Source organism: Hydra vulgaris, chromosome 13 (assembly GCF_038396675.1).
Source record: "Hydra vulgaris chromosome 13, alternate assembly HydraT2T_AEP".
NCBI lineage: Eukaryota > Metazoa > Cnidaria > Hydrozoa > Anthoathecata > Hydridae > Hydra > Hydra vulgaris.
Window position 1 is genome coordinate 33334436 of NC_088932.1, and position 15565 is coordinate 33350000.

The following is a 15565-nucleotide window of genomic DNA, read 5'->3' on the forward strand; positions in this document are numbered from 1 at the left end:
CATATACTCTAAATTATTTATACGTGTCAAATTAATTTTTTAAATTAAACTTAAAGTTGAATAAAATTTAATATAGCAAATTCTAGAAAAAATTAATAATAACTTTTAAAGTTACTCGGTATTGTTTATCAGTTATTAAACAAAGTATTAATCCACAAAATCTCGATTGTTCAACTTTAAAATCTTGTAAATGAGGGGTACTTATTTCACAAGCAGCATAGTTATTAAAACAAAAATAAAAAATGGTATGATTTATTGTTTTTATCAGTAGAAGAGTCAAAAATAGTATTAATATAAATTAATTAATAATGACTATAACTTCGTTAATTATTACTGGTATTTAGTTTTAATAAAAAATTGTCAAACAAAACAATAGCTAAGTTTCAATAATTTATCGTTACTTTATAGCAAAAATAGCCCCAAAAAATATCTTAGATATATATTCTAATATATCTAAGATGAACATTAATTGACCAATTTAAAAAAAAAAAATACTTTACTCGCACTGAATGTAAACCTATGCTACGTCAGATTACATAATTGCTAAAATCTAGTTCAGAAAGTATTTCGTTTTAAATTATTACAGAATAAATGCCACATCCATTTAAAATATTATTTAAAAAGGTGTCAGTTTCAGAAGAAACAAATAGATGTTACTGATGACATGGAGCTTTGATTAAGGAAAAATGCTCAAGATTGTGTAAATTGAAAAAATGGCATTATGAAAATTGACCATCATGTGCAAGCAGTGAAATAAGAGTACTAAAAGGATGATCATTATGGTGATGATGATGCTCATTAAAAACTTATAAGGAAATGATTGCTCATTAAGTTGTTATTTATTGGCCACTGTGCTCTCAGACCACCAGTAAATTTTGATTTACTTAAATTTTTTTTTTTGTTTGATTATTATTATTATTATTATTGGGTTTAGTAAAGTGTTTTAAAATAATTTTTAAAATCTAAACTAACTTTTATGCATGTTTTTAATATAAAAACAGTTATAACCTATAATGTAACATATGGGGAGGGGGTGGTAGGTAATAGATATTAAAATATTTCCTCCAGTCCAAAGTTTCTCTGTTAAAATTGTGAAAAAAAACACTTTCTCTCTGTGAAAAAAAATATACTTTCTCTGGCCTGCTTGGTCTATACACCAAGCCCAAACTGACTATGATGAAGAAAAGGAACAAGATGACACACTAAAATGTTAACATCTCTGCTAACATTTAATTCATAATTAAACTTTTCTAGAAGATGAAGATGTATAGTTTTTCAAAAATGTCTTTAAAATCTATAACTGATTTGGCAATATATTCTCCGATCACTGAGCTGAAAACCTTTTTGTTTTAATAATTAAAAAATTTATAAGAAAATTAGCTACAGGTTGTAGAAATATTATATTTAGCTGCATTGAAGGTGCACTTAAAAGATTAACTTCTAGATCATCTAATTTATCTAAAAGTTTCTGAGTTGTTTCCATCCAAAACTGTTCCATGATAACCTCTGAACATAATATAGTTTGATTTAAACCATGTATCAAAATCATGTCACAAAGTAATTGATACCAAAGAAGATGTGTAACTTGGTAGGTGGGATAAGATGTTCCGCTAAAGTTTATAAACATTTATCGAGATATACAATTTGAGGAGAAATACAGTTTTTTAATTCCTTCATGCGGTTATTCTTTTATCTATCAGCAACATACTTATTATAATTGAAATCAATTGAACCAGTTCTTTTTTCTCCACTCTCAAGAGTACTTTCTACTTCGCACATTAGAGACAACCATATTTACCACTGTGGCTGTTTAAACAAAATAAAGAGTTACTACATTTTAGATCAAATGCTATTGAATATTTTATATCATTCTGCACTAGTGGTTTCAATAGTTTGCTAAGATTTACATTATGTTTTGAAACATTTTTAACTAAAGGTTAAACCAATGATCTTTTTACACCGGAATCTTTGAGAAAAAGACTTTCTGAAGTTGTATTTTTGCATAATGGATCAAAAACATTTTTAATACATTTAAAAAAACCCTGTCCAGCTTCAATTAAAATCCAAGCAACAGTCCAATAAAGATTCAAACCACTTCTTTCTTTAATCATGTGAAGAATAAAACCAAAAGTATCTTTTACAAATACCAAACTGTGACTTATCTCTTCAAATGAATGATTCAGTTTTTACATTATAAAAATCTGACAAAGTGTTACATCACCTACATCTGAGTTGATATATTAGGTTCTAACGTTATCTTCCCTAAGTTTTGTCGCATATTTTTGCAAGTAGTTTTGTTTTTCTTTTACTAAGGTTTAGAGTATTTGAAATTTTCATTATAGCTTTGAAAGACAATTTTTTAAGGCATGCTCTGCTACATTTATTATCAGATGTGCTAACAACAACAAGATTGTTTCCAAAAGTCTTTAAAGGAAACTTGTTTTTAGCTTTAATATTGTCCCTTTTCATTTATTTTTTTTTAATTTCAGAGGCAACTTTTTTCATTGAATACATTTCCTAGACCTGCCAAAATACATAGGTTTTTTCGCAGCTTCACTCTTGCAACAAAAGTTGGAAATTCCTTTTTCTGAGTTTTTGTTGAAAGTTATGATAACAATTTATTATTTAAAATTCTAATAGTATGTTATATTTATATTTAAAAAATTGAAAACAAGAAACATACAACATTTTAAATTTGTTTGAGAATACCTTTAATATTGAAGAAAAGCAGGAAGAACATATTTTTTTAATAACTCTTTTGATGCTAGCTTGATTATTATTTGCCATTTATTCAGGTATTTCACTAAATGCATATGATCTTTTAAGTTTTTGTCTGTTAACTTTAGATATTTTTCAATCCAATCATTCAGTTTTAATGTTTTACCCCTGTTCAATGCATATAAATTTGTTTTGCAAGAAATACAAATGTTTTTTGGATAACACTCTTTGTCTACATTATATTCTCTCCAAAATAAGTTTTTTGATTTTTGTCCAATGGCAATAAAACAACAAGCACAAATTAAACATTTTGCTTCAGCCATTTTGACAAAAAAAAAATATTTTGTCCGAATGCTTTATGAAATATTACTGTCGATATTAGAGTCTTTTTATCCACTTTGAATAGATGATGCAGAATTAGAGTAGGCATTTAAGTTGGCATTGTCGAATGCCTACTCTAGATCTAAGTGTTTTTGGTTGGCAAAACACCTATCTTAACCCTTTAGCGCCCACCAGGGCTTAAAATTTTCAAAAAATTCCAAAAACTTCAAAAAGCAATTGTTTTTTGATCTAGATTATGAATTAAAAAATAAAATTTTAAAATTTCACTAGCAAACCCAATTATGTCATTGTAGCATATCTGCTACAATGGGAATACGAGGAAAAAAATAACAAAAGTTTTCTTAAAAAAAAGATTTTGTATTTAAGTATATAAAGAAATAAAGAAATTTGAAAATTGAAACTTTGCTATTGATTTCATTTTACAAATTCTGTTCTTATTAAATAAAACACAATATATCTTATAAGACAGTTAACAACCATTTATACTATAAATATAAACAAATTTTAAATGCCATTAATGGTAGTCATGATAACAATTTCTGTCCTTATTTAAGCATAACCAAACATTGCACTTTTTGCAACGAATATAAGAAAAACCAGTTTTGCATTTCTTACACCGCTGCCGTTTGTCACTATAAGTTGGTAAGTGGTCAAATCCATCCAGACGGATATCTTTTGTAGGATTACTCTGAACAGCAGCAGCTCTTTTGGTTGGTATAGGTATTGCATCAAAAGATGCTCTTCCAGCTTTTCTTTTTACAACAGTTACCAAGCTAGAAGCTACTGCAGCTTGAAAATTTTTTAGAGGCATGCATTTCTTACTGGGGCAAATAATTTTTAAGTCCCGACGATACAAAAACCAGGCATTTGATAATGCAATAAGAAGGGTATGTGCCCATACATATATATACCATCTATGGCATTTTAAATTTGGTTTGTAGAATGAGCACATCATATCCAGTTTGTCAACTCCACCCATATTTTTATTATAAAACTGGACTATATATGGTTGTTTTACCATAATATGTTTGCAGGTTTTTCTATCATAACGCCTTACTGAGTTGATTGGTTCAATACTAGCAAAAGACGAAATTAAAGTAACTACCTTGTTATCTATCCAAGAGACAGCTATGTTATTAGATTTGATGTCAGTACGATAGTCAAACGATCCACGCCCTTGATTTTTAAATTCTTTTTCAGAAGTGAATGGGCATTTGTTAAGGCGCTTAAGGCGAGCTGTTCCAACATACCATATTCTACGCTTTTTTAGCTCATCTAGCAAAGGCAATGAAGAAAAGTAATTGTCAGCAAATATTTTAAAATTATGATTTTCTGGCAAAGTTGAGGTCATTTTAATTACAACAGATGCCCCGACACCATGAGGAGAAACTTCATCTTTCTTTTTTATTTCTTTTCCTTGATATAAATCAAAGTCATACAAATACCCACTGACACCACATCTAGCCCAAAGTTTGAACCCCCATTTATTGGGTTTTTTTGGAAGGTATTGCTTCAAAAATGACCTTCCTTTGAAGGGAACCATTATCTCATCAACTGATTGATTTTCCTCAGGAGAAACTTTTAAGAAATTTTCTCGCAGTTTTTCCAACCAAGGTCTTAATTTCCAAGCCCGATCATTTTTCTTTACTTCATCTGTTACGTTTAGATTGTCAACAAAGTGTAAATAGCGGAGGATAGAAAGAAATCTATTCCTTGATAATATTGAACTTACTCCATCATAATTCATAAAGGTTTCCCAATAAGATCTCACAGATGGTAGTTTTACAAGACCCATACGAAAAAAAACACCAATAAAAGACTCTATTTCATTCGATGTGACAGAAATATTTGTACCTGATGACTGGCAACTATATAAACTAGATTGTTCAGCAATAATGTCTATAAGATTGTCATCAACAAACATTTTAAAATATTCGTATGGAGTAGTAGTTTCGTCCGGAATAGGTTCAATAGGTACCTCTTGAAAAGCAATATCACCAATCAAATCATTATCTAGTGTAACCTTTTTCCAAAGTGGTAAACTTGCTTTTTTTTGTTTTTTGTTGTTGACTATTTTGGATTTTTTTGGGAGTGGGGCTGAAGAGTTGGAATAGAGCATATCATCACGTGTACTACTTTCCTGGGTAAGAGACTCCGATATTGGAAAAATAATGTTGTCATTGTTGTCATCATGCACAACCTTAGTATTGCTTACAACTGCAGTTGAAACATCAGATTCAAATTCAGAGTCTGACTCACTAAGATCCTCAAAATCACTTTCACCATCAAGAATAAATGCGAGAGCATCTTCAATATTTAATTTTTTATTTTTATTCATCTAAAGAAGAACAATATATGTGCATATATATATATATATATATACATATACATATATACATATATATATGTATATGTATATATATATATATATATATATATATATATATATATATATATATATATATATATATATATATATATATATATATTGGTAACAATGTATACTTAAAAAGTCCATAGTAGCATATATGATACATATAAATTCAAATAGCATTTTGTGGTAGTTTCAAAAAGAGAAAACTCTCTTAAATACTTCTAAAACTTACATGTATTATTAATTTACAATAAAATAAACAAATAAGCTTCAATATTCATAAAAAAAAAGGTAAAAACTTACTTTGAAAATACCTTGCCTGACAACAATCACCCGATTTTTAAAAAGACGATTTTGATGTGTTTTTATGCCTTGATTATCCAATTATATTAACCTTGCTAAATCGGACCAACAAAAATATGTTGTAAATATGCTACAAAAGGTGTTTTTGAGATCACTGTGTTGACAGGGTGGCCATAAAAGGTTTCTGAAGTTATGTAGCAGATCTGCTACACGGGGCGCTAAAGGGTTAAATAAATTAATACATATGTTTTATAGTTAAACATTTGTATCAAATTTTTTTGCCAACCTGATGCTGACCTCTAATTAAATAAGGTTGGCATATTATTGTTACTTTTCTAAACTCAATAATAGTATCAAAAAACAAACAAAAATTAGAGTAGACCAAAATTTACCCTGGTGATCTCAGAAGAGCACAGTGTGGCAATCACTACATTATTTATAGTCATATCGAACATAGTTTCTTCATATTTTCATAACACTTTTTAAGATCTCTATTATAAAAATAATCTTAGAATGTTTTATTAGTTAAAAAATAACAAGTAATTTTAAACATTCCTTAAAATTTAATTATAAAGTTTTTACTTTTAAACTTTTTAAGTTATTGTTCATGTAAAGTTATTTCTAGCTCTTTTAAAGCTTGATTTAAATGAAATAAAAATTAAACTTTTTAAAAGAAAATAAATAACCTCTTTTTTTTAAAAATTACATTATAACATTATATTCTGTAAAGGTTAATTCTTTCGAACAATTATTAAAATAAATAATAGTCACGGGTATTAAGGTAAAAACCATGTCACAGAAAAGTAATAAAGACCTAAAAGAAGCTAACAAACTAGTATAAAGTTAATAAAAAACATAAAAAATTTATAATTTAACAAAATGAGTTTTTTATAAAAAAAAGTATTCAACTAATTTTAACAATATGAATGATAGTGTTTTTTTGAAACTTATGATTACTAATTTTTGTTCCGTTGCTTTAGTCCCCTTACATTTCTGTTACTTTTACCTCCTCCCACACAAAAACGCTTAAATGTTATATGAATAACAGCTTAGTACTAATTCTAATAGTTTTAGACTCAATAGTGGATTTTATGGCTTTAATTCAAATCACATATTGGTAAAATTGTGTTTATTTCCTTCTCTTGTCCATTTTGCCATGAGCTAACAGGGCCTATTCTAGGAAAAAAATTTGGGCGGCAGTACCACCCCTACCTGGAGAAATTAAGCAGAAAAATGGCGTTTTTTAGCAACAAAAAAAAAAACAACAAAATTTGCCATAAAAAACATACTTAAAAAAAAAAGGTCCTCAAATTTTCATCTGGGTGGCACCTAAATATACGATCAACACTGTTGAAAATGGTCTAGAATAGCCCCTGGCTAATTAGTTATAAATATTATAAGTGTACTAAAATAAACAATTAATAATTTTTCTATTTTTTTTTTTTAAACATCTTCGCTTCCAAAAAGGCTGCAAGCAGCCACTAATTTAAGTTGAAAGTTACTGCAAGAGAAAAGATGAAGATTGTAGAGCAAAATAATGATTGATGGACGACTTAAAGGATTGCAAATTATATGAATCAGGAAAGCAAGATGAAGGAAGCAAATTCCAAAGAACTGATGTTCGAGGAAAAAAACTAGACGAATAAACGTTTTTGGAGCACTTAAGAACCGTCAGGTCCAACTATGTTTACAATGCGTTTTTGCACTTTGTCTAAAAGAGAAAGGGCATCATTAGAAGATCCGCCTTAGATATGGCAACAGTATTCCATACAAGGCCGGATTTGAGATTTATGGAGATAGAGAATAGAAATCGAAGTAAGAAAATAACGAGCTCGATAAAAAGATGCAACTTTAGCAGATGCTAATTTTGCAACTGATTTGATATATGGTTTCCAAAAAAGATTAAAAGTAAGAGTTAATCCTAGAAGATGAAGAGTAGGTGACTCATCGAGTACATCACCGTTCATAAATATAGGAAGATCTATATTATTGCGATAACGATTGGCTGAAAAAATTTAGTTTTATCTGAATTAAAGTTCACCAGCCACTGTGAGCCCCATGCTGTAGCAGAAGTCACATCCTTTTCAAGTTCAAATGCCCCCTCCAAGAAATCAGAGGGTGTTGGTTTCTTATGACGACAAGAATAATTGGTAGTATCATCAGCAAACAATGCCACCTTAGATGTGAGAATATCTGGAAGATCGTTAATGTAAATTAAAAAGAGTATAGGGCCAAGGATAGAACCTTGAGGAACCCCTAAAGTTACAGAATAAGAAGAAGAGTGTTGTCCATCGAGGACAACTTTTATGCTACGATTGGAAAGGAAGGATTCAATAATCTTAAAGATATTACCGGATACACCATAAGAAGAAAGCTTATGGAAAAGACCAGCATGCCAAACTTTATCAAAAGCTTTTGAAATGTCAAGAGCGATGGCCTTAACCTCTCCACCTTCATCTAATGCACGATAAAACCAGTTATTTGCTAACAGTAATAACAGTCAGTTATTACTGTTAGCGAATCAGAAGTAGAACGAGAAGATCGAAGTCCATATTGATGGTCAGAAATTAAGTTGTTATATTCAAGATTAAGTGTTTGTTAATTAAAGATTCAAAAACCTTGCTTATAATAGGAAGAAGACTTATGGGACCGTAGTTAGACGCATCAGATTGCTCTCCAGAATTTTTGATAATAGGGATAACAGATGCCGCTTTCCAGCAGGCTGGAAAATAAGACTCTGATAAGCACTTGTTGAATAGTTTTGAGAGTATAGACGACTGCTCTGGAGAACACTTCTGCAAGACAATAACAGGTATGTTGTCCGGGCCATAAGCTGTAGAAGAGTCTAGGCAGGAAATCACTTTAGATACAGATGCTGGAGTGATATGAATGTCAAGCAATGGATTAACCTGTTTGTTGGCAATATCATGTAGAACGCAACTAGTGGAATCAAGAGATGATATTGATGAAAAGTTTTTAGCAAACAATTCAGCTTTATCTTTAGGTGAAGTGACAAAGTCTGAACCATACAAGAGAGGTGGAATTATAGATTTGCCCTTATTATTAATATTATTAAAGATTCTCCAGAAGTCACGAGAACCTAATTTTTGAGATGAGATAAGAGATTTCATGACCTGAGAATAGCGGGTTTTGGCGTTAGACAAAACCTTTTTACAATTGTTTTTAGCAGTAATAAACAGATGTCTGTTTTCTGGAGAATTGTTTTGCTGATAAATATGGAAGTAACGGTTTCGATTGGCAATCGCAGCAGCACAGTGTGAGGAAAACCTTGGAGGAGAGTGAGGCTTGACCTGGAATCGTTGAGAGGGAATAAAAGACTCCATGCCAACCTGAATCCACGAAGTTATGTAAGAAAAACATTTGTCAACAGGAAGACGAAAGATTTCTACCTAAGGGCCATCACGAAGAAAATCACGAAAAGAATCCCAGTCAGCTTTACTGTAGTTGTAAGAGGTTCGATAATAGGGGGATTCAGGTGATGAAGAAGAATGAGATATTAGTTTTAGAGAGATCAAACTGTGATCAGAAGAACCTAAAGGTGAATATGGAGAAACTGAGCACTGACTAGGATCAGAAACAAGACATAAGTCGAGTAGAGAAGGTAGATGATTCGGCTTGTCAGGAAAGCGAGTTGGAAAGTTAACTATTTGAGTTAGTGATTGAGAAAGACAAAAGTTGTGGGCTTTAATGCCTGCAGAGTCACTGACACTAGAGCCAAACCATTCAGAGTGGTGAGCATTAAAGTCACCGACAACAACTATATTAGCTGATGGATAAAGAGAGAGGGCTTGGTCAATATGATCAGAAATAACATCAAAAAGAGTGCAGTCTTGAGATGAAGGAGAGCGATATAGAACAAAGAGAAAGGCAATAGAGTGAAGTGGTGCTAAACGAAAGCACATGAAAGAATAGTCTGTGGATTCAAACCTAGTTTCACAACAAATGGATGAATTCTTATAAATGTAAATGCCGAGGCCAAGCATGTGACTATTGGAGTCTTTACGAATTAGAGGAAGATAACCATCAACACTAAGATCACAAGATGAGACAGCCGAACTCAAATTAGTCTCACAAAGAGCAAGTAGGTCTGGTTACTTTGCAAGAGATAAGACTCAACAGAAGAGAAGTTACTTCAAAGACCACGAATATTAGTGAATGATAGATTTAGAGAACTTGGTTATGATGATGGTTTTTTGGGTTTTATAGTTTTTGGTACTTTATTCATTTTTAAATTAGATTGAAGAACTTGACTCAAAGCATAGATAGTACTCAGAACACCGTTTAATAGCCCAAGCAATTGCCTCATTACTACTAATAAACCCTAAGCCGTAACAAAGGGCTCCAAATGTGGCCTCCCCAACGCACACCAAAAGTACAAACAGGGACACCATCCATGCACAACATGGCACTGTTAATACTTTGATATTTTTCAGCTGTTGATGGAATCAGCCTCTCTGAGAGCTACCACAGAGATTGGGAAACCTGACTACCAGCCGGCCTCAGAACCATAAAACTGAGTTTTAGAGCTGTACCCTCATTAGGAGATAATAGAATAAGTTGCCTAGTCATAAAAACAGAGACACAAACAAAATCGATGAATTGAGTCAAGAAGATCCAGCACTCAACATCCTAAACTGGAAACAATGTATTAAAAATACATCTGCGCCAGCCTAATAGATGAAGAAGGGGTGTGAGGCTGGTCTACAGATAGAATCTGTTTACCCCTTAAGTCTTTGCCTAGGAGGCCTTCTACAAGACAGTAGCCGGGTGCATTTAACATCTGCCCAAGAGGAGTATTTTTATCGAGACACCATCTCTAGCCTTTACTCAACCAAGAGCCCCAAGGCAGGGGGTGTTTTAAATCGGAGTTGGCATCTCCTAGCCTTTGCCTAAAAAGGCGTATCCTACAAGGCAGCAGGACATAAAGCAGACTGAACTGTGTTACATGTTACCAGTAGCAGGATAACCTGAACTGACTTCAATTTGCTTATTCCTAATTAAAACCTTGCAAAATTTTATTTTGCTTATTCCTAATTAAAACCTTGCCTCTTGTTGTTCTGGTTGAAAATTAGGTTGTTAAGCATAAAGGTTTTTTTTTTTTTAAATAATTAAACAATAGTACTAAATTTTTATTTAATAATTGCATAGTTTTTTTTTTTGGGGCGTCGTCCAAATGAAAATTTAAGGACTTTTTTTTTTACGTTTTTTACCTCAAATATAGCTTTTTTTTCGCTAAAAAACAATATTTCCGCTATATTTCTCCGGGACGGGGGTACCATTGCCCAAATTTTTTTCCTAAAATAGCCCCTGTTAATATACATCCTAAATTATAAATATATTATTATATAATGTATTTTTAACTTTTATGTAATTTTTGTATAATATATTTATAAATATATATATACATTATAATGTAAATTATGGTAATTATTTTAAGTATTTGTTGTAATAAGTTTGTTTTTATCTAATAAGTAGACTCTTTTTTTTTAACAAATTTTAATTTTATTCAGCCTCAAAATGAACATATTGAATTATCTATCAAGAGGCACGGAAGGCAGTTGGATTACCATGAAAAGCGGTATTTTTATTTTTATAATATTAGTATTTTTGGTATATATACTTTGTATACAATACATGGTATAATGTACATTTTTTACAATGCAAAGATAAAATCAATTTTAAAAATAGGTTCAAATAAATTATATAAAAATTGCTATAATTAAGAAGGAATAATAATTTTTTAATTATTTGAAAACAGTTTGCAGTGTTTTACACTCTGTACATGGCAGTCATAGAGATGTCCTGTCTAAAAAATGGCCCATAGTTAACTTTTCCTGGCGAACACCAGGTTTGGTTAGCATGTCTTTGATGTTTCAGCAGAATCTAATTTGTTATGGTTGTAAACTGGTTGGATGATTGATCCTCTTTGAAATGTGATAAAGTTATGCTGCAGTATAATGTTTTTATTTACCAGTCAGCATCAAATCATTTAGCAACTGTTGATCTAGATTTATTTAATGTGTCAAAGTCTGAGCAGCCTTCTCTGTTTGATCAATGCTTTTGCGCCCTTTTCATGCTTGCCCGCATGCCCATAAAATGTTTGTTTTTCTGTTTTTATTTTTATTAATTTGTTTAATATTTATATTAAAAAATTTTTATTTTCTTGCCATTTTTATTTTAATCATTTTATCTAGAACTTAAATAAAATGTTTGTTTTGCCAGGGTTTTTTTAAAATGATTTCTTCTAGTATTTATTCAAAGCATTCTTTTCCTTGAATTTATTTTGATTTTTTAAAATTGCATGTTAACCTATCTGACCAGCACTTTTTTGTGTGCTGGCATTAAATTTTAAACAAAGAAGATTGTCTGAGCATGATGTCTGAAAGTTTTAAGCTAGTTATATGCTTGCTTTAGTTACTTTTATGCATTGAAGATCCTAAACATAAAATAACTAAATTGTGCTCTTTATTTTTAAATTAAAGTTATTAGATCCATTAACAAAACAAAAAAAATCTTTGGCAAAATGATCAAATTAAGTGATCGCAAATTGCAATATCTGAAAATTGTTTTGGTCATTAAATTCTTAACTTATTAAAAACTGTGAACACTGTTTTAATGAAACGGTCAATTTATCATATTGGAAAAATTAACAAAAAAACACAAGGAAAAATTTACTTTTGCAAAAGTAATAACAGTTAAAACTTACATATTTTTAATTATTGTTTTTTTAAGCATCAGGTAATTCAAGGATTATAAATATAAGGAAAAAAATAGTTACTAAAGGTCTGAAAAATTTGCTCGGTAATTTAAAAATCTAATAAAAAATTATGCTTACAGCTATTTGCGCATTGTATGAAACATTAAAATCAATTTTTGTTTAGGGGTAAAGTTTAAGGAATTATTTATTAAAGAATTTAAATGATTTTAATTAGAAATAAGTTAAATGATAATAACAATAGTAATAAAAAAAGATTTATTTTAAAATAAGTTATTAGAGTTTTTGCTTTGTTCTAAAATAACTTTAAAAGTTTAAATTAGTTTATATAAACTCCTCTGTCTTTAATTTTGTATACATATCTGCAAAAGAGTTAAGAGCATTTAATTTATAAGAAAATATTGAATAAAATTTAAATAAGATATAAAAGTATTTTATTCCTTATTTCCAATTCTTTTATGTAAAATATTTGATCACCACTAAATTCCTTTAGACTTAAGTGATTAGCGGTTGTTTTTTAATAATTATATCATACTTTATCATGCTTTATTTCTCCAGTTTTATCTGATGATTTACAAAATGAATTAAAATATTAAATTTTAAATCATAACTTTTAATAGTAATAAAAATAATAGTATTAATATGGTTTTGTAAAAGATAATAGTAAACAAAATGGTTTTACAAGTTTTCATAATTCACGATCAATATAAATATCGAGCAAAAAATTCAAGCCTTGTTTGGGATTAATGTTAGTTTATTAAATCTTCAGATTGTGTTTATTTTCTAGTTAGTTTCAATACAGTCCACAAGTTAACCATTATTTTATTTCAAAAATCAAATTAAATTTTTTTTTAAATTTTATCATTTTAATTAGTAAGAGGGTGTGAAATTTTAAAGTTATTATTTTTATTTTAAAGTTATTTGTTATTGAATTAGTTATAGTAAGTTAATTTATTTTAATTTTTATTATGTTTTCATTTGTAAAATTTTTATATTATTTATAAGGCGGAAGAAAGAAGGAAGAGAACCCCACAAGTTAGCTTTAAAAGCAAAAAAGTTAATTGGTCTGAAGTAAGTATTGTACATGTATTGAGTACTAAATTTTAAAAAGTAAATAGTCTAAAAAACATTTTTGAAAACTGTTTTTTTCTTTTCTTTGTTTTTAATTTAACATAAATATAGGTTTTGCATCTGGCTTTTATTTTAGATGTTTATTTGTTGTTAATGTTGTTATATTATTTATAAGTTTCTAAAAATATTATTTTAATAATTTTATATTTTATTTTACAAAAACAGAGCAAAAATCTACAATAAAAAAAGACATGCTGAGAAAGTACAGCTCAAAAAAACATTAAAAATGCATGAAGAGAAAAAAACAAAGACAAAAGACACAAGTAAAACTCCTGAAGGTGCGGTTCCTGCATATTTACTTGACCGTGAGGGACAAACTCGAGCAAAGGTTTTAAGTAACATGATTAAACAGAAACGGAAAGAGAAAGCGGTGAGGCTTTATTTTTAATTTGATTTAAATACAGTGACAGATTTGAGTAGGTCTATCATCCTTATCTAAGTACTTTGTAAATTATTATTTAATAAATTTAGGGTAAATGGGATGTACCATTACCAAAAGTAAAAGCTATAGGAGAAGATGAAGTCTTTAGAGTTGTAAGAACAGGAAAATCCAAACGTAAGTCTTAAATATCTCTTCATGTGTGTGTTTGTGTCTGTCTGTCTGTCTCTCTCTCTCTCTCTCTCTCTCTCTCTCTCTCTATATATATATATATATATATATATAAATTAGTAAAAACACTTATCTAATTTTTGATTACTTCAACACTGTGTTTCACCATCAGTAGGTTCATCAGGAAGAACCTACTGATGGTGAAACTCAGTGTTGAAGTAATCAAAAATTAGATAAGTGTTTTTACTAATTTATATGCAATATTGAACAAAACATTTGCAACCAACATCGAACAATGCTAAAAAGTTTCATTTTCTTAAGTCTGGTCTGTGTCAACGTCATGGGAGTTTTTTAATAATTAAAGGAAGTATCCAGAAGTTTCCAGAAGCATGCAGAAGCTTCCAGAAGTTTCCAGAAGAAGCATCTGGAAGCATCCAGAAATATCCAGAAACATTCAGACGCATCCAGAAGCTTCCAGAAGCATCGAAAAGAAGCATCTAGAATTTTCCAGAACAGGTTCACACAGGTTCATTTTACTATATAAGAGACATGTAAATCGACATGTAATTCAGTCAGTATATGGAAGTCAATCAGTCAGTATATGAAAGTCAATCATGTCGAAGAACATCAATACAAGAAGTGAAATACAACAAGTGTTTCATTACATCAATACAGTCGACATCCAGCCAAGACTTTGTGTTCCACAGAGCATTATTGTATCATCACAAGGTAAATGTAACACGGTAAGCCTTAAGAAGCGTGATTATTTATTTCTATTATTTTTATGACTTCAAGTGCAAAAATGGCCCCCGACAGTCTTGGATTGGAACTAAGAAAGAAAATTGGCGATTATGTAAGTGGAATGTCACAAAAAAGTATTTGTGATAAATATCGCGTGAAAAAATGGACCATATCAAGACTATGTTCCAAATATCGTTCTACGGGGAAGTTGGCAGCAAATAACAAATGTGGAAGACCGCGTTCCACCACTTCTAGAGAGGATTGTATGATCGTCAGATCCGTCAAGAAGGATCCCTGGATATCATCAGTCGAGATACAAAAGCAATTAGAGCTGTCTGTATCGGACCGAACAATCAGACGACGTGCTGTTGAAGTCGGATTGTTTTCTCGACGCCCTGCTAAGAAACTGCTGATTTCACTAAAAAACCAGAAGAAAAGACTCTTGTATGCTACATCTCAGATTGACTGGAATGTGCAGAAATGGCGAAATGTCCTGTTCAGTGATGAATCGAAGTTCAACATCATTGGGAGCGATGGCATTTGCTGTGTACGTCGACCGGCCGGAAATCACCTCGATTTACATTACTGCCATAAGACCATGAACCATGGTGGAGACAATGTAATGGTCTGGGGGTGTTTTTCTGCTAACGGTCTAGGTCCAATACATCGA

General features: G+C 30.4%; 2 protein-coding genes across 2 annotated transcripts in view; one reads left to right on the forward strand and one right to left on the reverse strand.

The window, feature by feature from the left end:
* Window positions 1–3: 3 nt before the first annotated feature.
* Window positions 4–15565, forward strand: part of LOC100213141 (ribosome biogenesis protein NSA2 homolog) — a 24942-nt gene continuing 9380 nt past the window's right edge. Inside the window, exons 1-5 of the mRNA XM_065816342.1 lie at window positions 4–245; window positions 11269–11336; window positions 13479–13544; window positions 13770–13974; window positions 14076–14160. Of these exons, the coding sequence (XP_065672414.1) occupies window positions 243–245; window positions 11269–11336; window positions 13479–13544; window positions 13770–13974; window positions 14076–14160 (427 nt within the window). The 5' untranslated portion in view covers window positions 4–242. The remainder of the gene's footprint in view (window positions 246–11268; window positions 11337–13478; window positions 13545–13769; window positions 13975–14075; window positions 14161–15565) is intronic.
* Window positions 3575–5853, reverse strand: LOC136072810 (piggyBac transposable element-derived protein 3-like). Its single transcript, XM_065816961.1, has 2 exons — window positions 5738–5853; window positions 3575–5398 (listed from the first exon to the last, which is right to left on the reverse strand). Exon 2 carries the CDS (start codon window positions 5396–5398, stop codon window positions 3575–3577), a length of 1824 nt encoding a protein of 607 aa, XP_065673033.1. The 5' UTR covers window positions 5738–5853.